Source organism: Neopelma chrysocephalum, unplaced genomic scaffold (genome assembly GCF_003984885.1).
Source record: "Neopelma chrysocephalum unplaced genomic scaffold, ASM398488v2 Primary Assembly neopelma1_23b, whole genome shotgun sequence".
NCBI classification, from domain to species: domain Eukaryota; kingdom Metazoa; phylum Chordata; class Aves; order Passeriformes; family Pipridae; genus Neopelma; species Neopelma chrysocephalum.
Window position 1 is genome coordinate 7,796,494 of NW_020897692.1, and position 27,609 is coordinate 7,824,102.

General features: G+C 40.6%; 2 protein-coding genes, 2 long non-coding RNA genes and 1 other non-coding gene across 10 annotated transcripts in view; 3 read left to right on the forward strand and 2 right to left on the reverse strand.

Annotated features, from left to right (window-relative positions):
* LOC113973719 (cytochrome b5 reductase 4) overlaps window positions 1-10,311 on the reverse strand; it is a 36,003-nt gene extending 25,692 nt beyond the window's left edge. For 2 of the 5 annotated variants that reach the window (XM_027696208.1, XM_027696188.1), the window contains exons 1-4: window positions 10,210-10,311; window positions 8,944-9,097; window positions 6,036-6,136; window positions 3,922-4,006 (exon numbers count right to left, since the gene is read on the reverse strand). In XM_027696208.1, the coding sequence (XP_027552009.1) occupies window positions 3,922-4,006; window positions 6,036-6,136; window positions 8,944-9,097; window positions 10,210-10,284 (415 nt within the window). In that variant the 5' untranslated portion in view covers window positions 10,285-10,311. Of the gene's footprint in view, window positions 1-3,921; window positions 4,007-6,035; window positions 6,137-8,943; window positions 9,098-9,529; window positions 9,593-9,968; window positions 10,121-10,209 lie in introns of those variants that run through there. The other 3 variants (XM_027696217.1, XM_027696198.1, XM_027696225.1) reach the window with 3 other exon arrangements.
* A 73-nt stretch (window positions 10,312-10,384) lies between these two features.
* On the forward strand, window positions 10,385-12,944 carry LOC113973752. The gene is made up of 2 exons (XR_003536337.1): window positions 10,385-10,780; window positions 12,403-12,944. It is a non-coding gene; the product is annotated as an uncharacterized LOC113973752 (long non-coding RNA).
* Window positions 11,406-14,148, reverse strand: RIPPLY2 (ripply transcriptional repressor 2). The gene is made up of 3 exons (XM_027696235.1): window positions 13,672-14,148; window positions 13,468-13,532; window positions 11,406-11,702 (listed from the first exon to the last, which is right to left on the reverse strand). The coding sequence occupies exons 1-3, from the start codon at window positions 14,002-14,004 to the stop codon at window positions 11,537-11,539; spliced, it is 564 nt and encodes a 187-aa protein (XP_027552036.1). The 5' UTR covers window positions 14,005-14,148; the 3' UTR covers window positions 11,406-11,536.
* Window positions 13,473-24,917, forward strand: LOC113973758. 2 transcript variants are annotated; one of them, XR_003536339.1, is made up of 2 exons: window positions 13,473-13,552; window positions 23,528-24,917. It is a non-coding gene; the product is annotated as an uncharacterized LOC113973758 (long non-coding RNA). The 2 variants fall into 2 exon arrangements; XR_003536338.1 differs by lacking the exon at window positions 13,473-13,552 and adding an exon at window positions 17,858-21,343.
* Window positions 21,663-21,734, forward strand: TRNAE-CUC. The gene has a single exon. It is a non-coding gene; the product is annotated as a tRNA-Glu (tRNA).
* Window positions 24,918-27,609: the final 2,692 nt, after the last annotated feature.

Below are 27,609 nucleotides of genomic sequence, written 5' to 3' on the forward strand. Positions count from 1 at the left end.
GGACACTTCAGATATCAGGAAGTGACAAATAAATGTAGCACTGATTACCATTCCAAAAGATTATGTCTAACTGAAAAACCAGTATGTTACAAATGCCAGAAGCTGCACAGCACTGAAAGACAGGAAATGCAAGAATTCTGGCACTTCAAAACAAACATCACAGATTATGTTGTACAACTATAAACTTCATAGCTACAAGTTTACTGAATCTGTTAAGAATTCCAATGACACTTGCCTCATGACATCACATAGTAGAATGTGAATCTGACCATCCCAACCCTTGGAAATCTAAACCCAACCCTTGGCAGAAACACAGGATAAAGAATATCTTTCTATAAGCTTTTTTTGCCAAATGATTTTATTTGTCAAGGTAGTATCTGAATTCTTCATTAAATCTACAGTATGCTGCAACTATTAAAAAAAAACTCAAAAAAAAGCTAGCAGAAAAAAAAAAGTACCAAATGGATGAATCACAGTGTCAATTTATATACAAGGTGCTCAACTCTATCAGAAAGGCACTGCAGCCACATATCCTTTGGTTCACAGCAAATCTGTGGGGAAACTAGCCTTCTAGATACACCCAGGTCCCTTTCTGCCCTTCTCTACATTGTGCATCTCATAATGTCCCAATATGAAGGTCCATTTTATATTCTTTCATATGAGAGCAGGGTTTGGGGAAGGGACAGAAACAAATCTGTTTTTTCTGCTCCCTTTCACAAAAACCAAAGTGGGAACATTTCTCATATGTTCTTCCAAATCCTTCCCAGTGCTCTGCATCACACCAGCCAGTGTTAGAGGAAAAACGTTAGAGAGAAGTTAAGGAAGGCTCCTAGAACAAAGCATCAAGCATACAGTATTGCAAAATTAATTGAGAGATGATCAAGAATTACCTTCATTAGCAGCTTTCATGTTGTGCCATTATAAGGTAAAAAGAAAACTCTCCACAAATTCTTGGTTGAGGCAAAATTTCTCTGCAAATTCTGCTATACACTACTTTAAGCTTTCTGCCAGGATAGCAAGTCATTCACAAAAACTTATTTCTAATGAAAGGTAATTTTTTGCATTCAGAAGTCTACTCTCATTTCACTACATTATAACACAGTGTACTGAAACTGGCATTACAATTTTAAGGACCATGTGAGGCATATTGAAAGCAGAGCCCTACCTCTCTTCCTTGGATGACACCACAGCTCTCATTCTAATTTCACTGAATTAACAATAATACAACATGTATTCTGACTCCCAAGCTAAGTAATCACTGAAGTAATACAGGGACGTATACTGATGTGTCTATGCAAAGCATTAGCAATATTAAAAAATACCAGACAACAAACTGTGCTAATGTTTACAGCTGAGTACCCTGAAGGGAAGGCAAACAGTTTAATTCTGTACAGGTTTGCTGAAAGAGATTCTGAAATCATCTCTTACATACCTGCGTACTGTGCTGGCCTTCTCAGCATGTACAAACACTACATGTTTCAGTGCACAGATCCACTGTAACACTACAGAAGCAACACTTCAGAATTTCCTGTCAGTTGCTACCACAGCATAAAGCAGCATTCCCAAAATACAAGTCGGCAAAATGTTAACTATCACCAGTATTTTCAAAAAACTCTTCTTAAAAAACCTCAATTGTGCAAAGACAAGTGTCACCTTTCTCAAGCAGTTCAGCGAGCAAATCATCGCAACATCTTCCAAAAAAACCCACCAGAACATAGGAAACAAAACGTAAGCTGAATGACAAATCTACCAGCAACGCCCCCAAAAAACTACATCTACCTTCCTAGCTCTGTATTGAGACTGCACCAAGCATCAAATACCAATGTTTGCCCTATTAGCAAACACTCACCCTTTGTCACAAAAAGAAAGCAATGCAATCCTTAATTTGAAGTTTTGTCTTCCCTCTATACTTAATTTAATCCTATATTCAAAAACATGCACCTTAACTTAGTAACTTATTCTTCTATTTTCAAATGCAAACTTTGCAGAATATGGTCTTCTGGAAGGATGTGAGACTAGAATTATTGCTGGCTAATAGTGAAGTTAGCCAATCACATTTTTTGATAATTCAACAGAGGAAGAGGAATAAAATAAACTTTCAGAATTTTACTGCGAAGAATTTCAGAAAGTCCAGGAGAGTGTCCAGGAAAGGTAATGAAACTGGTGATGAATTTAGAGAGTAAGTCATATGAGGAGCAGCTGAGGAAGTTGGGGTTGTTTAGCCTGGAGAAAAAGAGGCTAAAGGGTGACATTATCACTCTCTACAACTACCTGAAAGGAGGCTGTAGCCAGGTGGGAGTTGGCCTCTTCTCCCAGGCAACTCGTGACAGGGCAAGAGGAAATGGCCTCAAGCTGCACCAGGGGAGGTTCTGGTTGGACATCAGGAAGAATTTCGTCATGGAAAGGGTTGTTAAGTATTCGAATGAATTGCCAAGGGAAGTGGTGCAGTTACCATCCCTGGAAGTGTTCAAGAAATGACTGGATGTGGCACTCAGTGCCATGGTCTAGTTGACAAGGTGGTGATCGGTCAAAGATTGGACTCGACCTTGGAGGTCTTTTCCAACCTAAGTGATTCTGTGCTTCTGTAATCAGTTTCTTAATTAATGAAATTACATTTTTTCAAATGGCTAAAAGACACACAGGCAATAAAACTGTTTTTATACAGTTGGCAACCTTTATCCTGTAAATTTTACTACAGGAAAATGGATAGAAAAGTCCTATTAAAGAGCAAAGCAGAAAAAAGGAACAGCAGAAAATGGACTGCCATAGCTGGCAGGGGAAAAGACGTGTTTGTGTTTTATTGACTGGCTCTCACAAGAATTCCTTCCAGTTGCAGAAAAGTTAGATTAATGAAATCAGAAAAATTCAGGTTTACTTTTAAATTTCTAATTCAGCTGACAAAGTAGCAGTAATGTATGTGTAATGCCTCAACTCCATGAGGCATTTATGCTGTCCAGGCTTCTCCATACTTTGTAGCATTTAGCTCAAAAGTTTAACACTGGAATTAGCTACTTAGCATCACGGAGATGGAAAATACTATTGCCCTTCATATACAGACCAAACTCAACCTAACTGCTAAGGGGATGTGACCTAAGCACTAAGCAAGTATGCAGTGCACTTTGTCAGATGTTGAAGAGCTACAAGATGGCTGAATTTGTGAACTAAAGGATGCCACAGAACTGGAGAAAAATAGTTGCAAACATTAATTCTTCTATGTCTTCATAGCAGCTTTGCTAAGGGTCAGTATTGAATAACAGTGTTTGCTTCCCAGATAATAGGAAGTTTTTGGCTGTGGCCTACAAACCAAAAGAAATACTGCAAATTAAAGTCTCTGGAAATCATCATCAGCATTTTAAGACAATATACGACATTTCTTGCTGTCCTGGTTCAGAAGAGTTTGTTGTATCAGCAAAAGTTTCTCTAATTAAATTCAAACTAAAGGACCCAATGAAGTGTTCTGGAAAGGATAACTGTCCAAAAATTTTATTCAAATATGTCAATATATATGCAACTCGCCAGACATACGTCTAGTGCTGAAATCATGAGATTGAAAATACTGCTATTTCAAGATGAGAGCTGCCTATGACAGTTTGTCCCCAGGGATCAGAAGAAGAAAGAGAGATCTTGATGGAGAGGAAAAAGTTTCTTTCTATACACACACACACATAAGACACACATCTATTTTCTAATGACTAAAAGAAGAAACTTAGAAGTACATTACTTAAAAAAGTCTTCATTCATAAAAACATTTCATCCTCAGTTGTCTGCTGTAAAAAAAAAAAGAATATATGCAACACCCTTCAACTCTGTGCAAGAATAGAGACTCTCCTCATAAATATGATAATTTAGAATTTCTCATCATTTCCAGATAAATTTGGAATAAAGCATCACAGAAAATATTTCGTTCTTAAAAAGTCTCACCTTTTGGAGCAGCAATAGGCTTGACAGCCATTCTCCCAACAAGACACTCCTTCAGCATCGATTCATAATTGACCCAACGATGCACCTATGTTAACAAAATATTTTTTCACAAAATTGGTAAATCTGACTATGTTGTTCTATGCACCGAAATAGAAAAGTTCATTTTTGTACAGTGACTAATATAATTAATTTAGCAGCTTATTTTTTAAACACATTAAAACTCATTATTGCATCATTCAGTACTTATTTTTACTTCTAGCACAGATAGCAAGGGTAAAAAAGTAGGACCATGAAAATGTCACAATAGTTTAATTCATTTATTTATGCTTTGCAGTATCGGAACATCATTACCTTGAGCTACAGAATATACTTCAGGAGAGTATTTTTATGATGTATGCTATGCAATTACAGAATAAAAACCTTGTCTTTACCACAAGGGTTATTAGTCTTGTTTAGACAAGTGAAGGGAAAAGGGATGACGGAAACAAACATAAAGAATAGCAGTTTAGACACAAAAACTCTTCTTACTAAGTTGGTGTATTTCTGTTTGTTTCTGTCTTACTATCACTGAATTATCTGGATATTACCTATTTTAGAAAGTCAAATAAAGTGAAGAAAAAGCAGTAGCTTTACAGACCAGAACTGGAGAACTTGCAGAGGAAATGGATGGCAGAAAAGCCAATTCTGATAGGGCATCCAGGATAACATCACAAGAAGAAAAAAGGAAACAGAGTGTTGCATGACAAATTTGAATGGTGTCTAGACTTAAATTAACTTCGAACTGAACAACCTAAGGAGGTGAGATAAAGAATCCCATCCACAAGTTACAGTTTCCTCATACACAAATAACAGAAAAAAATAAAGGATTATGAATGACAATTAATTTTTACAAAAATTTGAGAAACATTAGCAACCTACCAAACTCTTAAAAAGATCGATATCCAACAGACACAGAATGCTAAAGCAGAGAGGAAATCAGAAATGCCTCTGGGAAAAGGAAAGACATCAGCCGGAAACAATAAAAGCAAAAAGCATATTTTAAGGGTCTGAACACTGCTTTCCATTCCCACAACAAAACAAACAAACAAACAAAAAAAATGCAGCAAGCGTGTATATGCAGTTAGTAACAACTAGAGGAGCTTTCCCAAATATTCCTGATGTCAAGACTCTTGTTTCCGAGTACACCATACTATGACCCAGCCACATAATTCCAGGTCACAACTTGATACTGGATGAACTTTGAGGAGAAAAACTCCATATACATGGAAATCAAAGAATTATGCCCAAATCTAACACTTCATTTCTGAAAGGACTAACCAAGGATAAACTCAAAGCTAAAACATTATCACATCTTTACATTGTTAAAAACATTTTGCAAATAAAGGCATGACATACTCTGACACACAACATGTAAGGAGGTAACAGATTTCCTTTCAGAAACAGATGAGGCTTTCTTTCTGCTCTTTCTCAGTTTATTAGATAAACCTAGTGAGTCAAGGAGACTCAAAGAATGTCTGTTTCTAAAAAATACCAACTCAGTGAATCAGCTTTTAAAACACCAAGTTTGCAAGCAATTCCTTGCAGAAAGCACACCCATGCTGCAGACGGTTTATTTTCTGAGTGTTTTCAAAATATTTAAAGAAACAGTAAACAAAGAAGAGACCAACTGTCTTCTGATTTGTTCACAACCACTTAATAGCAGCTTCAGCATTTTTTCCGATAATGCAGTTGCCAAGTGAATAGACAATTCTACAAGCATTTTTCAAAAAGTGAAAGCTCTGAGGAAAAAAGGTCTCTCAAATTACAGCAATTAGTCATTGTAGCAATTTATTAAGAAGGTGGTATCTCAAGTTCTTGCTAGCTTTATTGCTATTTCTGCTAAAAAATAGGGTCTAATTGAAGCATCATTCCAACAACATAAAGTGGTATTTTCATTAGTGTCTTTTGGTACAAAGCTTAAACTCTTTCAGCACGTGTCATTCTGAGCAGTAACCCACTGCCTTTCCTTAGGACTGAAAAAGTTAAAATCACCATTTCCACTGGAATGCCCTAAAAATAATCAGAAAACATGCATTCTTCACAATACAGTGTCATTCGCTGCCAGTTGTTCTCACCTGATCAAAGAGATCTGTACCATCAGTTCCTGCTGCTTTCATTAGTTCATCCTCACCACCAGGATGATATTCCATGTATGGTGTGACATTATATACAAATCCTGAAAAGGTGGAATATAAAAACATGAGCAACATTTCTATGACGCCTCTTATCTCCAAAACCAGTGAAAAGGTTAGCACACATTAAAGAGTAAAGGCAAACACTAGATATTGTCGGAACAAATAGTGTGACTTTGCAAAAACAGAAACATAAGCTACACAATTGTGTAGGGCACAAGAGGTATCTTATACGGAGATGCCAATCCTAAAATGCCATACCACTTATCCCAGTGAATGTCTGAAGATATCTGCTGAGTCAAGATTTCAACCTAGAAGTTGAACATCATGTATCCCAGCTAGGGGGTAAAAGAACCTGAGGCTGGTTTTAACAGAGACATAAAATTGAGCCAGCTAGTGCATGGAATTATTTTCACTCTCCCTTCCAATTAAGTTATGCCTGAATTCTTGTCATAGTTGTTTCCCTATCACCCATCATCTACGGAATAAAATGCCTAAAGGAATAAACTGTCTTCCATAAGGAAAAACTGTCACCATCAGCAAGAAAACTTCCATTCTTCAGATTCAGCAATATAAGAAATTAACATAGCTTATGCTCATTAAAGGCTTGCACCTCTGGTACAAAATCTGTCCCAGTGAAAGGGGTCAGCATTCTTTCTACACTTCCAGAGAGATAAAACAATGTTTCTTCACAGGTCTGAAATGATGAACTCTAATTACTGTTGCTATGCAACCAGGATAATTAGAGCCCGAAAAATTCAGCTATAAATAGATTTAACTACATGTTAACATGATTATTACAGGCCTACCTAGCAGAATAGTTTAACATATTTAACATTATCAAAACAGGAAGCTACCAAAAGTAGAACTATGCCAGTACTTTCAGAAGGAGCTTTTAAGATATTAAGAAGTGCATGTTAATTACATCAGAAGGAGAAATAGGCATTCAGCACTGAGCCAGGGACATACTTGGGACAATCCTAGTTGAAAAGAACAACCATCCCAATCAAAAAAGGAAAGATCTTTGCATATTTTATTGACCTGCTCTTCTGATGGCTGTATTCACTGTGCCATCTTGTGTGCAGCACCGAATACTGCACACAATAAAACACAAGTATCTACAGAGGTAAGACCCCCCAAATATTAGTCAAATTGACCACCAAACTTGCAGAAACAAAAGAAATCTCATTTCTACACTCTTAATGTTTTTTTTAAGTCCCCTGCCATCCCTCTTCATATATAAATTTGGGACACATATGACAGCTTTCTTTGATGATTATCATATTGGATTTTTGATCAAAGTTAACTCTGTTCTTGTTTTACTTCACATTCTTCTCATGAATTTCTGCTCTTTAGAGACACAGTCTAACTATGACTGCAGAGACCTCATTTAGCTTTTACACAATTATGTTATTTTAGTACTTGTCCACATATGAGGTCTACAGATAATCTACCAGTATTCTCAGTTACAATGTTTTTATATTAGTCATCTGAGAACAAAGGAAAAGCAGAGATGGAAAAATTTAAAGAAAGATACAGAAGCAGCTCGACAGAGTTCTTGTGAAAACCAACCTTAGAGATGCATTCAAGGAAGAATATGAGACTAAAAACAAAACAAAAGCATTTTAAGCAGTAATTCTGTCTGCAGTAGTCCATGTCCCTCTGTCAGAGAGAAAAATTAACAGATCTCCTTACTAAACAAGCTTTCTTTAGCTCTCCTCCTACTATAGCTTTGCTAGCACGTACAAGAGCAGCACAGACCATTAACAATCCTATTATTTTGTCCAAAGGACAGTACTGAATGACATTTTACCCTTACTTTCACGCTCATCCCCTTTAACACCCAACAAAAACAGTCACCCTCCAAGAGAAATTCTTGACTGCCTTCTGCTGAAGTTCAGCCATGACATTACATCAAATATCAATGCTGTTCCTTACCAGATCAAAGCTACCACTAAAAGAACCACTCTTCCAACAGAAATGTCACATTAGCTGTGCTGATCCTCTTAATTGTGCTGTTATTTCCTAACAAATTTAAGGTGGTATTAATGTATTTTAGCCTCTAGATTATTAAACTGGAGAGCAAAGATTTTACTCCTTTCTGTAGGACAATTAGGAACTCATTTGCAGCCCTGAAAATACTCTTCTAGCCACAGCTATTGCTCCAGGCCATCTTTTATCCACTGTTAACTTATAACACTTCCCACTTTTGAGCTAATATTTAACTAAAATAATATCATAAATAGAAGAGCATAGTTACAAAGATATTTGTTATGCTAGGTAGGTTACAACTGCCTTACATGGTAACTGTCATTTGCATTGCTAAGTTTTATGAAGCAGTGTGTGGGCCTTGCACAATTATTTTCCAAAAACCACTCTACTGGTTTAGGCAACATTTTTAATATTTATATATATTTGGATGCTTTAAAGTAATCACTAAAACCAATCAACTGCACAAGATAATAAACTGTCCAAGACTGAGGAGTGTAACTACATGCCAGCATTTTCAATGCCTTATTCTTGCTAAGCCCTTGTTATTTGATGCATTGCCTACAATCTTGTGTTTTATCACTTTCATATGCAAATATAAAATAGGTATTAAATATGCCCACTTGAAACACTTCTTATGAAAGGTTTGAAAGCAAAGAATATCTTTGTGATACAAAATCTCCAAGTCAAACAGAGTTGTGTCCAATTATGTCCAGATTACACCCGGCCTAAACACTGAAGGTGAATAGTTTGGGTTTGGGTATGGCTTTTGTTGTTGTTGTTAGGGTTTTGTTGCTTCTTCTTTAAGTACAGAAAAGGGAAGCTGGGTAACAAATGCAGAAGCAATATCACAACAACCAACCTCTTATACATATCCAGCAGTCCTCCTTTTTGTTGTGCTTAGCGAGCTCATCTTCGGTCACTTCAATCAGCCTCCCTTTCAGACCAGTCAAGTCCTTCCCACTTTTAGTTAACCGAATCCAATCCATAAGACTCCTTCCTGGTTTTAAAGGTACCTGAAAAATAACAAATGTACAAACATCACTAAACTCTAAAGGAAGAAAAAGCCATTAAATACACTCTTCTAAGCTCCTTAGGAGTACTCAGACAAAAAGGAAATAACCTAACTCATATTATTCATTGATATTTGGGAGCCCTACTCAGTAGTAAGGGTGCTTAAGGAAGCGTTCTGGGTAGTAACCCAGATAAAGAAATTATTGAACATCACCAAACATTCAGACTCTTCCCAAAGCAAACTGAAGATACTAAGTCTGCCCGCATCAGTAAAAATTTTTTATCAGCATCATTTTGAGATATGGCCTGGAAACCTACAAGCAACAAAGAAGGAGAATTCGAAAATCATGATAAGGTATGACAAGGTTGGAAAGTTCACTTTCACAGCATTCACAAAGACTTTCCCCAAGCCCTAAAGCTACTGGAAAACTCACCCAGAGAAAGCTGTGACTAGTAGCTTACCAGAGGCCATGGCCTGCCCTGAAAAGCAGAGCAAGATCTTCAGGATGTTTAACAAGTGCCTTTTCAACACCACCACTGACTGTGAACCCCTTTGATCCAAACTTTAACAGCAGAAAACACGTTTAAAGAACCCTGGTCTTACAAAACTACAGGAAAAACAGAAGCGAAAAAACCCTATAGCATAGACCCACACCGCTTAATACTACTTCAGTCTAAGTACAAGTCTGTTGTCCAAGTGAGGTCTGCAGACAACAAGTGTTCTCAAAACCCCCCCAAGGATGAAGACTCAACATATACAGCATAAGCTGCACGCAAGAATTCCAGCTGAAAGTCTCCATCGCTGCACAGGGCAAACAGCCCGGGCCGGTAGCGCAGGAAGCGTTACCACCACCGCCTTCAAACGAGAAATACCAAGTGTTTTCCAGCGGCATGGCCGAGCTGGCCCTTCATCCGGGGCCCTGCCGCGGTCCCTCGGCGGCTGCTGGAGTACGAGACCGCTCCAGGGGAGTGTCCGGCGCTAGCCGGGAACCGACCGGCAGCCAGCACAGCCCCGCCGGGCGGGGCCAGGCCATGCAGGCGGCACCAACGCAGGAAAAGCGCTGGGGCCCTTCACCACCCCCAAAGCGACGGTCGGCGGCCAGGCTGCCCCTACCTTGCTGCGGCCGCCCGCTGCCGCCCGCTGCTGGGAGCCGGGCGCGGGGAAAGCCGGCGGCGGCACGTTCAACATCCTGCCGGGCCAGGCCGCGGCCGGGCTCCCGCGGCCGGGCGGAGCTCCGGCACAGCGCGCAGGCTCCGCCGCGCCGGGCGGGGCCGGGGCCGGGCGGGGGTCAGGGATGGCCGGGCCGCGATCGGGGCCGGCAGCGCTGGCTCGGGGTCGGATCGGTGGAAACCGCCCGGGGCTGGACATTTCTGCGGGGAGGGAGCGGCGTGTATCGAGTACACGGCCGGGGGTTGCCTCCCCTCTCTCTAAAGTTGGCTTTACGTCCAGGTCTCCCAGCGCCAAGTGCTCGAGCTGGAAGGTTGTCGTGACTGACACGGCTGCTGCTGCCCACGCCCTGGAGGTTAAATGCTGAGCCCGGCTGTGTATGAGGGCCCGATTCGTTCCTGCACCGGGTCCCTTGGGAGCAGATGTGATGGGGCAGCCACTCCAGCGATGTTGTTGGCACACTGAGCCAGCCCCGCCTGCAGCGACACACGCAGCACTCAGGCAAGAGTATATCCAGGTATGTACACAAGCTCTACCTGACAGAGGCACTGGCGTTCAAGTTAAAATTTTGGATTTTTGTTGTTGTTGTTCTTTTAGGGCCTTTGGCCTTCGTGATGACTGGTACCAAACTTTGCTTCAATAATTAAAACCAAACTCACAATAGGCCTTTTTCTCATTTCTTGTTGTCAACTTCACAAAAAAAATGTAGTGGGAAACTATCGTGTATAACAATACAGTACATGAACATGAGGGTATGAATGACTTAAGGCAAACACCTCCTTCAAAAATCGAAACCTAGAGTAGAATTTGGACTCTTCTCTCCATTTAGAAAACAGCTATATTGTTTCTCTTCTCCATGTTTGGAACTCTGTTGTAACAGCAAGCACATTAGAATACTTAATCCAATGATTCCTTGATACACTTCCATATGGAGCCTACTAAATCACCATGAAAAGCTTTCCCTGTGTCCTCAGACTTTGAGAAAGTCAAATAACCATAGAGCCCTTTAAAGCAAGGCATCTGTTCTCTGCTCCTAAAATTGGTGTTCAGGTTATGGTCTACAAAACATAGAATGTTAGATAAAAATACTAATCAATACATTCCCTGCCTAGACCAGGACCAGAACAAAGGAAAAAGCTCAGTTAAATTATAAGACATCTCAGTTTTATTAAGAATAACTTACATAGAAATAAATTATATTTAAAAATACTATAATACATATTTATATTAAGTTTAAATTAAGTCTTAGAAGTGGCATTGGCCTTCCCTGCAATCAGCAATCTGATTCTGTTCTTGATTCTTGTTCCAGTTCATCTTCATCATCTTCACTATCTGAGTCTTCATAAAAGGAAATTGTAGCTTGAACTGGAAAGTTTTTCAGAAGTGCTTCAGCTTCCTGATACAAGTAATCATAGCATCTTGATTTGGGCCAAAATAGTCTGAAACAAGTATACAACAGATTTGCTTATTTTTATTACATACTTTATGTGGTAGCTGGCAGGTAAGAAACCAAAGTGAAATTCTGTTAAGACAAGCATCCTACAGAGCTTTTCCTCATGTGGTCAATTACTAAATCACTTTCTACATATGATTAGGAAAAAAAAAAACAAACAAAAAACATTCCCTGGATTCTGTATTTTCATCTGAAGACATAAAGATGCACTCGAAGTGCTAGTTTTGCAGCAAAACTACCCTAAAGCCCAAGATCCACCATATGCGAAATTTCACACTCCAGTACCTCATTAACAGTATTACAGATTCAAGTAGTACTGCCCCGACTGGAACTGTTCCTAGGGAATATAGTGAGTGTCAAACAGAATCCAAAATATATTTGGATTAAATTAAGAGTTTTCTTAATGAAGGTCTCCAGCCTAGATAGTTGTTTACAATGGTGTGAAACAAATCCCGAACTGAAAGGAAAGATAAAGGTCTAGGAGTGATCAGACCTTGATATTTCCAAGAAACTCCTTATGGAAGAATGCCCCATGGATCTAGATTTTAAAGTAGTCTGTGTTGTATCTAGAAACTAACAAAAATTGGTGATATAGTTGACAAGGGCTATCAGCTAGTGATAATATATTGCAATTAATATACTCCATACCTCCTGTTCCTTTTCAACTAACATCCTCTTACTTACAGTTCGGAAATAGCTAGAAGAAACAGACCATAGAAGTCCCATGAGCCAAGAGACTAGCACACTGCAACATAACGAAATGCTGACTACAGATTGTTTATAATAGAAATGCTTAAAGATACAGAACTAGACAGCTTTCTAGCCATCACAAGAAATACTTTCTAGGCTACTGTTTAACAGAACGCTGCTTTCTTTTCAGCACAAAGTAACTGACACCAGCTTTGTAACGTGTTAGTCCCGGTGTTCCCTGCAGCAGAATTCACGCATACCTAAGTACTGGAGCAGTCACAGTGAAGTAAGCCTGTGCAATTGCTTAATCTGTGCATCAGTATTTGAAGGATCAGAACCTAGATTTGGGAGAAAGCTGCATCTTGTCTGGAAGAATTACCTGTGCAATTACTTTAAGCGTCTCTTGACACCTATTCATATTTCTGAATATAGACTCTCCTGCAGATTCAACTGTAGTTATTTTCATCATTTCCTTTTCAGAACTGACAGTGCAGATACTATCATTACCTTCATCATTAAAGCAGTAGTTACACAAGTATTTTCCTTGGCAATGGTTGCTTAGCCAGTCCATACTCTCTGCCTGCCACTCTCTCCCGTGCCTGTGTACCTGCTTCCTTGGTCTGTGAGGGCGCTGAATGTCTGCACAGCAAGACAGCCTAGGGAACTACACCGCCGTTCCTTTTTTAATCCTGGGCCTAGAAATGAGTAGCTGGCTTTAGCCAACTTCACCACCACAAAAAAATGCCCACATAACTGCGTAGCACGTCAAGTCCCGCACCACAGAAGCACATCAACACCTCAAAGATGTTAAATTCACAAATGCTGGCAATCACTTGCCCAACGACCAGTCAGTGCAAAAGCACATAGATGGCCAATTCGCTCCCAAGGGACTTTAATACCTACATAAATATATGGATGGAAACAAAAGGGGCGGGAGATCGAGTGGTACGGCACTGCGCTGCCGAGCGAAGGACTCTCCTCCTGGCCGCGCAGCGCCAGCGGGCCCCGTGTGCCCAAGAGCTCCCCCGCGGAGACCGGCGGCGGCCCGAACAGCCACTTACCTGACGGGGTGCGTGTACTGCGCCACTTTTCGGGAGGCGTCCGCCAGCCCGCCGGGGCTGTGAGGCTGAGGAGGAGAGAGCAAAGGTCAGCCCTTCGGCACGGCACAAGGCCCACCCCGAGCATCCCCGCCCCGCCGGGACTCCCCCGTCGTTCCTGCGGCGATGCCGGCGGCAGAGGCTCCGCCTCGCCCCCGCCACACTCACCGCTGCGGGGCCGGGGCCGCTCCGCGGGGCCGCCTCGCCCGGCGCGGGCAACCATGGTCTCCAGAAGGGCGTCGGGCTGCAGGGCAAGGGCAGGGCCGTCAGGGCAGGGCCGGGCCGCCCCCCGCACCGGGGGGAGGAGGAGAGGGGCGAGTACCCCTGCGGGGGCAGGGCCACCGAGAACGGGCGGGGGCAGGCGCACCCCACGCCAATACCGTCCATCCTCTGCCTGTCCGCGGCCGCTCGGCTGGCCCTGCCGACTGCGGGCCCGGAGGCTTTTATAGCCGGTGGCGGCGGGCGCTGCGCGGCGCGGAGCCCCCACCTCCCCCGGCTCATCTGCCAGCGCCATCCACAAAAAGGCTCCGCGCGAAGGCGCCGCCGTGTAAACACGGAGCGTGGGCGCGTGCATGCCCCAAATGGCCCGGGAAGGGGAAGCGGGGGGGGGGGGGGGGGGGGGGGGGCGGGGTTAATCGCACTTGAACAGACACATGGCAGCTGCCCGGGGGCGGGAGGGGGCAGCCCCTGTGGGAACGGAGCGGGGGACGGCACCGGGGACGTGCTCGGCCGCTCTGTGCCCCGGCGGAGCGGCCCGGCCGCCGCCAGCGCGGCCCTTTGTTGTTCAGCCCGTGTTTGTTTATGCCCTGAAGCAGCGAGGCACGGCGTGTGGGCAGGGAGGGCACTGCGGCTCGCCAGCCCGGGTGAGGGCAGCGCCAGCTGCTCACCGCGGGAGCGGGCACGGACAAAGGGATCTCATCCCGGGGTGGCGGGGAACATGATATCTTTTGGAGGGGTCCTTCCTTAATAACGCGTCACCCGCCGGTACGCTCCCTGACGCGTTCTCCCTAAAACTACATTGTTTTCTTAGTTAGCATGGTGGCTCTTTACATACATGCATACATACACACACACACATATATATAGGGTATTTTTACAGGGGGAATGTTCTTTCCTTTATTCTTTTTCACGTGGTCCCAATATTTCATTCCGCTGCGAGCATCAGACGCTGTCACTACACATGCCAGGTTTTATGCCAAGCTCCTAAGATTTCCATGTTCCCTGGTACCAAGGGAGCTTATTTTTGTTTCTATTTTTATTTATTATTTTTGTTTCCCCTTTTCTTTCTGAGATTGCAATCAGTGATGCATGTGACGGGCAACAGAAACAACAGAGTTACATAAGAGCTGGTAAACAGTACTGAGGCACTCTTTGGGACAATATTTTGCCTTTTTGAGTGTAGCCATAAGGAGTGTGTGTACCTTAGCACTGCCCAAGGATAGCTGCCAGGTGACTTGTGCCTCCTCCACAACATCTTCTGCACAATCCATTTCACTTAATAGTAGCAGCAGTACCAGTTGTAAAAAAGTTACATATTAGAAGCTGTATGGGAAATGTAATCAGGGTAATCTTTCAAATCTTTAAGTCAAAACCAGATGTAAACTGAATTGCCTTTTTGAAGAAAAGCAGCCGCTTACTTTGAAAGAGAATTAGTTGGAAGAGTGCACGCGTTCAAGCTTGTGCGTGCTGTGATATACTCCAGCTTCATCAGTGGACATATTCTGTCACTTTGGAGGTTTCTGCCACTTGACTGCTTGGAAAAATTGATAATTATGACTTTCAGAGTTATTAAAGGAAAATGTATTTTCTGTTAAAAAGTCCAGTTTAGTAGGACATGTGATGTTTGTAGCTGTTTGCATTTTTCCCTGCCTTGTTTTCTCTGTGGCATAGAGTCAGATTAATTAAATTCAGAGTGAACCAGTGGCTCAAACACCAGTAAATATTCCTCTTACAGTTAAGAAATGGAGAATAGTGCAGAGTAAAGTAGCTTGTGCATTACACTGAATGTGATCATAAGCAAAATTGTTTCTATTTTTCCTCTTTTTCCATATAGCTACTGCAAAGCCTTGTCAGATGAGGTAAACCATAAAACAAATGTTTAAATGCTGTCTGATGGTAGATTCTTCTTTGACCTAAATGAAGTGATGCAATAACTTTTATATTTTATATTTCTCTTTTGAGAAATGTAAGAGAGGCTGTATAAGGAAAAAAAAAGAAGCAAGGTTCAATGTCTAGAGAAGGAAAGCAGAAACATCCTCTATCACAAAGGACTAAGAGAACACATCAGTTTTATCCGTTTGATAAAGCATAAAAATTAGCTTCGATGTCTACAGTAAAAGCAACAAAAGACAGGGTGTCTTTGGCCAATGACTCTTAATTGTCTCAGGACTCTTTTTAGTACCTGCCTTACATGAGAAAATGTCCTAAGGAGAAAGTGTGATTTACCCATTAGAGGGCAAATTGAAACAGAGGTGTTGAAAGGATAAGGAGAAAATAATGACTGACAGCTGTTGTTCCCCTGCATATTTTCACACTGTCTTCTTGGCTTTACAGTTCAGTAATGCAGTCCTGTTTATTGAGAGAAATAGAAAAGTCTGTCATTGCATTAATAACTTATTCTCATTGACACCATAAAAAAACCCAACTCCAAATCTTAACATTTTGCTGTCTTCCCCCGACCTTGACATATAGGCTAGAAACTGGCAAATCAGGGATAGAAGATGCTTTGTCTCTTTTACAGTTTGTGCACAAATCAACCGTAACAGTGTATTGGTAAGTTACTATCCGATCCACAGTTTCATCATGCTAAAATGTCTGTGAGGAGATAGGCTACGTATACCTGCTGAGCAAATAGTTAGACAAATGGGAGTGCTGGGACACACTTAAAACTGGTTCTTTGCATATAGTAGTGGTATGCATAGTGCTGAATTCAACATGAAGTCTGATAGAGGTAGTCCCCTCATGCATGTTCTTGACTCTTCTAACTAAAGCAATATTTCCCATTCTGTGCCTTAGTTCCTGCTTTTTTGAATTTCAGCTTTTTAAGAAAACTCCAAGTCCAAGGTTGTTGTTGGTTGCACCTATGTAACTAGACTACCTTTAGTAAAGCAAGGCTGGGAGTCAGGATCTAATACACTTTGCTTCAATTATACTGTAATGAAAACTGAAATATTATGTTATATAGTTTTATTTACTCTCTTGTGGAATAGTAAAAATATCTGGGCATTCCACCAGTTATCAGCTTCTTGAAAATTTCTCTCAAGATCATATAGTTTTGAAAATTTCCTTATACCACTTTCCAAGCAGGTGATAGCTGGTCATTTATGGGGTTCAATCCTGTTTAGCCACAGTTGAATTTTTATAGGGATGCAATTGAAGACTTTCAAATGCAGTACAAAAAATTCTAGTACAGTCACTCTGAATTTACAGCAGTAGAACTAAAACCCAATTTTGTTTTCTCAGAATTATACCAAGCAGTATTTATCCAGAATGAAAGTAATTCACTTGATTATGTTTAGATTGATTAAAAGTGCTTTTGTGGCTTTCTGCAGTATGACATCTTGAAATGTAGTGCACTGTTAATAGGATACACAGAAGAGCAAACACAGAGGTCTGTGGAGATTTCAGTGTGCTACTATAAACAAAGAAGGTGTTCACAAATGGCTTAGAGCTAAATTTGACAAGACAGTGCTAATCACACTTGGACATGGGAATATCTGGACAGAGGACACTCAGATGGCTTTATATTCACCTCTCTGAAAGCAGAGCAAACTCTCACTAATAAAGCAGGGAAATTATTGCATGAAATTATTGTATGAAAATTATTGGATGAGTTGATATAGGGAGAGGATTGGCTTGATCTTGTTAGAACTTTGTTTTAGTGGAGAAAAGCAAGGTCAAACGTGGAACTGCTCCTCTATTTACTGAGACTGAACTGAGAAAACTGATTAACTGAAAAAATTTGATCTTGGTTATGTTATAGCCTAGCTTCATCTTGATGCTTTCACTTTTGGCAACACTTCAGGACCAATTTTTGGAAAATAAGTCTAAGCCTGATATTTGCATATCGATATTGGCTGTGCACGCATATGTCATTTATTTACACGTTTGGTCTGTTAGCTCATAAATGGATCATTTTTTTGCCACTAAAAACAAATTTTGCATAGGAACTTTATGTGCATAGCTTTGGTAGATGTTCATCTGTGTGCAATTATGAACACTTTACTGAAAACTTTGCAATGGTGTGTTATGAAGCCTCAAGCATTTTTTAGTTGTGATATGACATGTATGGCATTTTTTCTGCTATGGTTTCATTCAACATTTCCACAAAATGATGTTTTTGGTAAGTAAATAATATGAGACCCAAACTAGATCTGAAGAAATAAAATAAATACAAATTAACTTTTCTTATTTAAAAAAAAATTAAAGGAACAGAACTTAATCAGCAGATTGGTCTATTCACATTACCAATGATACCAATGGCTATAAAACTATTGCTTGGCTAATAAAGCCTGGGCTCATCCTATTGCTGTTGTGTATTTTTTCCATCCTATTTATACACAAAAATGCAGCACGTATTCAAAGAGTGTAATTCCACTTAAGCCCAAGTGCCATGTGGTTCCTACAGAGGGATATGTTTGGAGACCTGAAGATGAAATGCTCTTTCATGGGCACATCCATTTCACTTCACCTCGTTTCTCCAGATTTTGACTAGGCTGTAATAGTATTAAACATCCTTCTTTCATTTTATAGAGAAAATTATTTTTCCCCTTCCTCTGTTCAACTGAAATACTGGAAGGAAAACTTTGTGAAAAGGAGGGATGCAGTTCCAGAAAAGCACATATTTTCATCCACTCTTTGTTATTGGCAACCTAGCTCCTGGTAACAACACTAGAGGATTCAGGAGTGAATGGCCACACTTGAAAGAGCACAGCTCTTACACTCTGCTCTGTCAACAAGACTGAAAACCTCCAGCTTTCCTAGATTTACCCCAGTCCTGATGCTGTTATAAACTTTGTGGTCAGGTGACCGTTGGTATCTGCTGGGGGTTGAGCAATGGGTTTGTGTTTATGGCACACGCACAGCTACTTGAAACCCCCACGTGTCCATGTGGCAATGTGTGACTGCACACAGCAAGTTGGGCTTCCTCATTTCCCTCCCCCATTGCACTCCACTCCCAGGCCCAGGCTGGCAAATGGTAAGGGACAGTGTATCCACATTGGAAAGCAACACATCAAGGGACTGATAATGTGTAATGGAATCAGCCACCAGTTACAGGGATCTTTCAAAAAAATTAGAGTATCACTTGCTACTGAGTTATGGGCACTTTAAATTCCATGCACATAAGAAAGAGAGACATCAGTGCTGAACACCAACCTTGTTAAGCTCTTTTAATAGAATAGGAGTCAGTGAAACACTGATACATCATTGATGTCAGCACTCAGCAGAAGTGTCTGGCTGCCTCAGCATAATGCAGCATAATGTCACAGTGTTTGCTGCAGTTGGAGCACACAGTCCAGGATTTGTCCTCTTGCCTCTGGAAGTAAGTGAGAGGCAGCCAAATGAAATGAAGTCAACAGCTATTGATAGAAGAGATGAAGAAATTAAGATAATCCCTGGAATGTCCTGATCTCACTCTGGTAATACAGTCCCTAGCAATGTCATTTGTCCTCTCACAATGTTCCATTCAATTAACTGTTTCTTCAGATTTATTGCTTTCCTGGCTACAAAGATAGTAATGGAAGCAGAGTGGTTGTTTTTCAATTTCCCTTGTCTCTCCAAGCTATCAGCACAGCATCAACTTTCCAAAAGGATACATACCACTAATCTAGTGATGTATATAATGCAGTATTTAACCTCTGGCAGGAAGGAATGAATGGGAAGAAACAGAGCTGTACCTCCGACAAACAAGCACCTGAGAAAGGTGATATAAGTCCTAAAGATAAGCAGTGCCAGCCCTGAGGAGTACACATGGTGTCTTGTACTGCACTGCAGGGATGTCAGAGCTCTCATGCAGGCGCCCAGAGATAAGCGCTGACAGAGACTCCCTAAGTCTGCAGTTCTCCCCTGGCTTCTTGTGACTGATGTTACAAGGCTGCCAATTCCATCATGTCAGAATTTCAGCACTTCTTCATGGCATGCTCACATCTCAGGGATCCTTAGTGGTAACACTGAGCACGAGGAATAGACTGGTACAGGCTGCTAGTCTGCCTGTTTAAATGAAGATGCAGATAAATGGCAGAGGTACCAAGGGTAAATATTAGTGTCACTTATTGTTAAGGCTGCTTATCAGTGCCCTTAAAAATCACAATTTCCATTGCTTATAATTCTCCAAGTTTTACTTGGGCTAAATTTTCTTGTGGTAGGAGAATTAGTTTGGGGGGAAAGTACAATCAAAATAAGACAGCTCAAATCATTGGGCCATTTTCAAGGATCATAGAAGGGTTTGGGTTGAAAGGGACCTTAAACATCTAGTTTCAATTCCCCTACCATAGGCAGTGATGCCACTTATTAGATTAGGTTGCTCAGGGTCCCATCCAACCTGGCCTTGAACACTTCCAGGGATGGGGGAGAAATGGTAGAAACATCATATTGCAACATGAAAAAGTTCCAGTCCTTTTTTGGGGGAGGAGTAGGCTCCAGCAGATAGGGGGAAGGGCAGCTTCAGGCAGCTTTATGTTTGAGCAAGCAGATTGGACCAAGTCCCCAGTAGGCAGTGGAGAACAGGAAGAGGGAATGAGTAGGACAAGTCACCAAGGAGTAAGTTTGCAGAAGCAAAGCAAGAGTGACTGACACAGGAGCTGGCAAAAGAAAGCATTGAGCATGGGAAGGACAATTTGGACTGGAAAAGAGTAAATTGGTGATGTCAGTTAGCAATAGGTTCTGTGAAGAGGGAAAGATAGATGGAAGGAGAGACTGGGAGAGAGAAATAGCATTAAACAAGGTAAGAAAATAGGTGAAGGACTGAGGACAGGAAGAGCTCCAAGTGCCTACAAATGGAGGAAAGACTGGGAAAACAGTCAGAAGGCTTGAGACAGGTTCTTCCTAGTGAAGGATATTGGGCCTGGATATCTTGGTCCCAGAGGTAGTCTGAAGAGAGGAGGTTAGAATTTGGGACTGGTTAATAAGAAGTGAGATGAAAAGCCAAACTGGGAAGATACATGACTAAAATATTAGTAGATTTGAGGGAAAGGGAGAGAGGAATGGAGTTGGGAAAAAAATAGGTATAGGAGTTGTAGCCCCAATGTATACCTTCCCAAAGCCTATATGGACCTCTGGAGACCCTGCTCTGGCAAAGCCTGAGAAACCTGCTGGCAAGGTCTCATCACCTTCTAGATATGAGGCTCCTGACTGCACTTGAAATTAATGAGGATCGTGCCTTAAATGCAGTACTATATAATTCAAAGCTATGGAAAAATGAGATCCTCTTTATCTCAAACTGGCCAGCCAGGTTTAAAGAGCCTTTTTGATATTAGTTACCTGGGTATAAAATGGTAGCAGTAGTCCCTAGAGGCTCCATGAAGTCTGTTAGTTAATGCCTTCAGCCACCATGGTTACTGGCACTGCAGAATCTTAGAATCATAGAATGGTTTGGGATAGAAGGGACCTTAAAGATCATCTAGGTCCAACCCTCCTGCCATCAGAGCAGCATTTTGAAATACTGTCTGCAAGTTTTTGCTATGCAAGAACCGTCAGAGGGTGAAGACTGTGCAGAGAACAACTGATATCTTGAAAAGCCGTTCAATACATTCTCATCAACTGTTCTGGGCACCGGGAGAGGGAAGGGACTTGGGAAAAACAGAAGATGATGGAGCCATTGACTGCCATAATGCATATACAGGTGCAAACTGAATTTAAGTTGCGTAGACAACCAAAGTTCTGGCACTTTTTTAACCTTCTGGTGCTCTCTATCGCAGTCCTAATAATGTTTTGACACACGGTTGGCTGGGAGTGTGAGACAGATGCATCTCTGGTATATTTTATCTGGAGATTTTGCCCAAGATCCTCCCCTTTTTAATTTCTTTCAAGAGCTTTTATGCATGTCTTTATAGGCCCAAACTTTATATTCAAGATATCACTATCAAAACATAGATATATCAAAATATTCAATATATTTTATATTGAGTGGAAAACTATGAGGTACAATGTTTGGGTGGGCCTCCCTGGTGGTCTAGTGGTTAGGATGCGGTGCTCTCACCGCCGAGGCCCGGGTTCGATCCCCGGTCAGGGAATTCCCCCGGGCAGATGGAGCTCGTCAAGCCCTGTAAGGGCATCCATCTAAGAGAAGGTCACTCTAAACAAACCTACGTCCTGAGGACCTCACTGCCATTGTCCAAGCTCGCTTGGCCCCGGTAGATGAACCTTAGGATTAAAGGGTGGGCTCAGTTCAGCGCAGGCTGTGTCTCACCTAAAAAATCCATTGCGCAGGCTGGAAAGGTAAAAGACCTTTCCCAAATCTTCGTTCGCGAAGACTGGCCATACAATGTTTGGGTTTGATACAGATGCTCAGGTATGGTACACAGGTAAAAATTTCAAAGTAGATGATAGCAAATTTTGTCTGATAGGAATGAATTTGTCATTTTTAAAGAACTTGAACACTATCACAATGTTTTTAAAGCTGCATCCTCAATATTGGAATCACCTTCTTCTGCTTAACATGTTATTGATTTCTTTCCTCTTTAACCTATAGCCACATTCTCATGATCACACATTACATTCCTGTACTCACAATATGAAATTCACAATATGAAAGACAGGATGGCAAATAAGTGTGGTATCACATTATTAAAAATTTTTCCTGTCTTATCTTTTAAATTTTTTCCTGACAGATTTTTTTCATTAGTACGCTTTAAGAATTCCACAGATCCCACTTTCCAAGTTACTGATGTGGCTTTACTCTGTGAAACAGAAGTTTCTGAATAATTAGCATTTTGTTAGTCAGCCAAGTACCTCTCTTGCCTCCAGGCATTGCTGCAGCGTGAGTAAAACAAAAAAAATAGTCCAAATTTTTCCATTACATTTGCCTCCCATCTTCTTCAGCTGGTTCTTTCTCCAAAATAACTGTCCATACCATATAATTTTTTGTTGTTGTTATTGAAATACTTTGTGGATATAATAGACATTTAAATTTTTGCTGTTTGTATTTTCTTAGCTTCACAGAATTTATATTTATCTCTACCTCTAGCTATATTTATATTTATATTGTGAAAATGTATTTTATATAAAACATGTATTATATAGAAGAATATAGATACTCTTACCATCCCAGAATATATATATACTTATATATATATACTTATATCTGTATACCATGACTATATATATATATATATATACATGAAATACATATTAAAGTAATTTTAACCCAAATATATATGACTTAGTTGGAAAGTGACAAATAGCAAATCCAAACCTTGTCAGATGTATTTTCCTAAATACAAATTTTGAAAAATATATTTTTTTTTTTTAAATGGTGCTGCTATTAAGAAGAAATGTAAAACATAAAGAATTTTAAAAGTGTTTTCCAGCTAAAATGCAAAGCTAATAATGGAAATTATTACCTTGGGAATTTATTATCTCAGCACTGCGAGAGATCTTTCATATTGCCTGTGACATTAGCATTTGGCAAATACTCCAAAATAAAAAATTGTTTGACGTGTGCACCAAGTGCCCTTCTGTCTAAAATGAGTATTTTAAATACATTGAAGCACGTATATTTAATGCTGGGTTTGTTTATGTATTTATTTACCGACTTACATAGAAAGGATTCAGAGGACATGAATATGGAGTGCTAGGCATAATTTTCACAAATATTAAGTGAATGTTCTGTTAAAGCAACTTTTATATATATATACATTCTAAAGTACCTTGTTCAGATAAAGTATTTTTCTTTGAATGTGTACATATATTAGTATATATATATGTATTCATATATAATTTTCATTATATATGAAAACCAGGGCTGTGTACTTACTGCAGGATAGCTGAGGGCTTAATTTACTGATGCATTTTTTGCTCTTATCAGAAAAAAAACCCCATGTTGACTGGCAGCACGCTGGAAATCTAGAAGGGATTCAATGGCCTCTAAAGGAAATACAGTTTTAAATCCTGCCCTGGCTCCCTCTGAAACCTGCAGTGACTTTACTTTGAACTGCAAGGGAGTGATATCGGTTCTCAGCTGATGTCACAGTGCCAATAAACACGTTCCATTTGGAGGAAGGGAAAGAAAGCCTGTCTTGACACTGCGAGACCTGTGTCTGCTCAACCAGACAAAGAGAAAATATTGGCTTCTGAGGATCCATCCTTTCATTGCAGTTCTTCAAAGAACTGTAGATCTGAGATGCCCTTCATGAGTTTGCTTATATCATGAGCAAGGAAACAGTGGAAGAGCCATGCTTGTTTTTTCCCACTCTGAAGCCAAGAAAAAAAATGTTTGAAGAAAAACTGATGGTATTTTTCTAAAGAGGTTACTATTTTTCTTCCCTTTCCTGCTGCAGCTTCTGTTCTGTTTCATTGCTCTCTTTCCATGGTAGGAGAGCAGGTGCAAGGCAGACGCTTTGGCAGTAGAGATGTTCTAGTACTATAATTATAATCAACATTTCTGTATAAAATACCCAAGGGTTTCTGCATGCAAAACACATATAGGAAGTTTCACGTGGAGTTTTCAGTTGCTTGCTCTTAGTCATAAGTGCTAATATGTTTAATCTTCTGGAAAATTCCATTTTTTGAGGGAGTGGGTCGGGGGTGGTGGGTCGGGGGTGAGATGAGAGGTAATGTCTCTGGAAAGTACTGGCTTGACCAGGCTTAATCCTCCCTTGCATTCAAGATGCCCTTGGTATAGTGGAATGAGAGGAAGCATTATGAATACTCTGCAAAAGCTTGGATTTATGAATGGCCTCAGCCTCCCCAGCACACCCTTAGGTACATATGTAAGGCTGACAGTGGAGAAGGATCAGAGGCATGAGCAGCACTAGGCTTTGTCATTTTTATGGGCTTTACATGGGCATGGGATTCCCTATCACAGGCCAAGTAGCAGGACAAATCTGGAATGGAACTCAGGACCAGAAAGCAGTGGCAGCGTAAGCTTTCTGGGACTACTCCCTGGAGGAGGCGGACATGGAGTTTGTGTCCTCCGCTGTGCTATGCATGCAAACCACAGTGACAGTTGGGGTAATGCTTTTCTGAGGTAGACACAAGAAATTAGCTTGGCTTAACAGCACACCTCAGTAAGCACTGGAACGAAGGATATAATTTTCAATAAATCATTTATTTCAAAAGGTTTGTCTTTGTGTGTGCAAATGTGCATGTTTCTTTATTTCTGTAATATAACTGTGTACAGGCTGAGAAATACTTGAATTTTGTATGTTTATTTTAAAACTTACATCTCCATTTTTAATAAATTATGCACAAACTTGTTTTGTAGTTCCTTCTAACCAAACTGTTCTGTATCAATGAAGTCCAGCAAGATGGACAGACTCACCACAGCTCTCTGCTCTCTTGTTGAACTGGACTGCTATGATTAAGTGTCCCATGAGGACATTACTCACATTCCTGTTTATCAGTTAAGATTTCTATTTCCCAGACTTCTCAAGTATTGTGTTTAAGAGTCTATGTTTCCATAAATCAGAATTCCAGTAAATATAATATAGACAAATGTAGAATGTGTGAAAACTCCAGCTTTCAATGTAGAGGGGAAGGGGTCTGTTAGCATTCAGGGTTTAAAAAAAAAAAAAAAGACTGTAGGAGTGCTTTAAAATGGAGGATTGAGGACAAGGTGACAGATGTAGGAGAGCATGCCAGTTGGAGTGACTCATTATTGAAAGGGCAAAACTGAAAACACTCTGCGTGCCTGAGACAAGATGACAAAATCCAAACATCTTGTAGATGCCTACTAAGTAGGCTAGAAGATAATCAGTGTGATACTGTAATACAGTGGAGTTCAAATATATCTGAATAACAGAGAAGATTACACCATTAGAGGAGCAGTAGTGTTTGTTAAAAGAAAGAGGAGTTTCACAATGGTAAAAGAACGAATATGTGCTGTAAAATCAATGTGGGTTGAAATTTCCTAGCCGAGAGTTAAAAACCAGTTGTCCTGCAGTCAGAGGTCAGCCTGGCCTATCTAGAGGACAGCACACTCCATCCCGAGGCAGGGTGCAAAGCAGGGGGAACCAGCAACACTCTGCAAGTGCCTGTCCTCTGATGATGAGAAGTGTGGAAGTCTGCCTGGCAACCTCTGATAAAATGCTTACCTGTTTAATGGGTAAAGTTAAGCCTGATAAATACACCTGATGATCGAGGCTGTGCTTCTAGTGACTCACAAGGGTGGTGACAACGGCTGCAAAACACCCTCAGATTAAAGGCTGCAAGGGTCAGATAAGTGCAAGGGGAGACTTCAGCTGTCTGCAGGGGGATTAGGAAGAGTTCAGAGCACGCTATTATTCAGAGACAACAGTTTTAGATTGTTTCAGTTCTCGGCCCAACTAGTCAGATGATCTACAAGGAGAAAAGCCATTCTAGACTCAATCCTGAGCAGTTTGAAGGAGGTATTTCCACATATGACTGTGGAGGAATAATTTTGTATCCGTGACTCGAAGCTATTCAAATCCAGTATCCCTACAAAAATGGAAAAGGCACTAACATCCTGAGTTCAAGGGGTGCTGCTCACAAATGGTGAAGTTAGTAAAAAATAAATTACATGGGTTATAAAAAAATTAAGGTGAAGGTTTTATATGTGAGGGAGTAAGCATGGCTTGTAGAGATTGAAGTTACACTTCATCCATGTACTAAACATTGTTTAAGGTATAAGAAACTAATTAATTAAATTTAGAAACTCATTGCCACAGGGTGCCATAGAGACCAAAAGCATAGAGAAGTTTTAAAAACTATCAGACATAGATAAGGCAGATACATCCCAGCCTTCTCAGCATCCAGTGTCAGAGACTAAACTGGACAGGCACCCTGCCTATCTGGGAGTTGCTTTTCTTACAGTCTAACCAAAGTAATTTAAAAATTGGAGGAAAAAACAAGGTACTATTTTCTCCCCATCAGATAACAACTTTTAATTATTGCAAACTGGGTTGGATTCCAAGTGAAAATTTCAAGATGAACAGCTCCAGCTAAGTTATCATATCCCAGGGGTTCTGATTACTAAATGGAAAATAAACATGAATACCAAGTCTTTCTTAACTGAATGAAGCACAGCAGTTCTCTATCTGGTTATTTTAATGAAGATAAGCATCTTTAATTCATATGCAATATATCTCTTTCAATGTGCAATTCAATTATTTCCACTTCCACATTCTTCTTTTATAGTGAGAATTTGGCAAGAAAAACTGTTAATAGAATAGGGTCATTTTCAGACTGATGCTTCCCCTTGTCACAGTTGGTTACTTGAAAAACACAGAAAATGGGATTGTACTTATCTGCCTTTTTCTGGTGGCTCGGTATGTTCTGTGACTTGTCTTGAGACACCATGGCCAAGAACGATAAATTTAATTAAGCTCTTTAAGAAACAGTGTTCTGACTCAGTAAACATTAACACTTCCCCTTACACCTGAGCAAATACAAAGATCTGGTCTCAGCTTGGGAATAGTTCAGAGTGCTAATACAAACAACACAACTTCAGCTATTTTTACATATGATTCTGAAAGGTTTTCTAGCATATGTTGATCACACTTCTCACTTAGGAAGGTAACTTTACTCTGTTACTCTGTGTCTTATGAGTGGAACCTTTTGTGTGAATACGGGAAATGATTTCTTTAGGATAAGGAAGGGGGGGGATCTGCACTGAGAAGCCTCTAGATAATCCTCCCATAGCTAAAAAAAGGGGAAAAAAGGTGAATAAAACTCAACCGCCCAAATAACTAGAACTTATATCTGCAGTTATTCTCCACTGACAAGAAGGTCAGATTTTTACAGCCCCCCTGCCAGGCTGGAGGGGCTAGAGTTACTTTTTTTTCAAGTTTGTATCCACTTAATTTACATCTTACACAAATATGTAAAAGTCACATGTAAGCAGACGTATGCATAGTTATACGTGAGTTTATATATTGATCAATAAGGGCCAATGCTGGCACACCAGCATTGACTGCATCTCTGTGCCAA

Bases quoted from the DNA above. Each gene is read 5' to 3' on its own strand.
- RIPPLY2 (XM_027696235.1), bottom strand. From the start codon at position 14,004: ATGAGCCGGGGGAGGTGGGGGCTCCGCGCCGCGCAGCGCCCGCCGCCA. The intron at 13,533-13,671 runs GTGAGTGTGGCG...TCTCCTCCTCAG, and splicing joins GCGGCCCCGGCCCCGCAGCG to CCTCACAGCCCCGGCGGGCT. The intron at 11,703-13,467 runs GTAAGTGGCTGT...TACTTGTTTCAG, and splicing joins CAGTACACGCACCCCGTCAG to ACTATTTTGGCCCAAATCAA.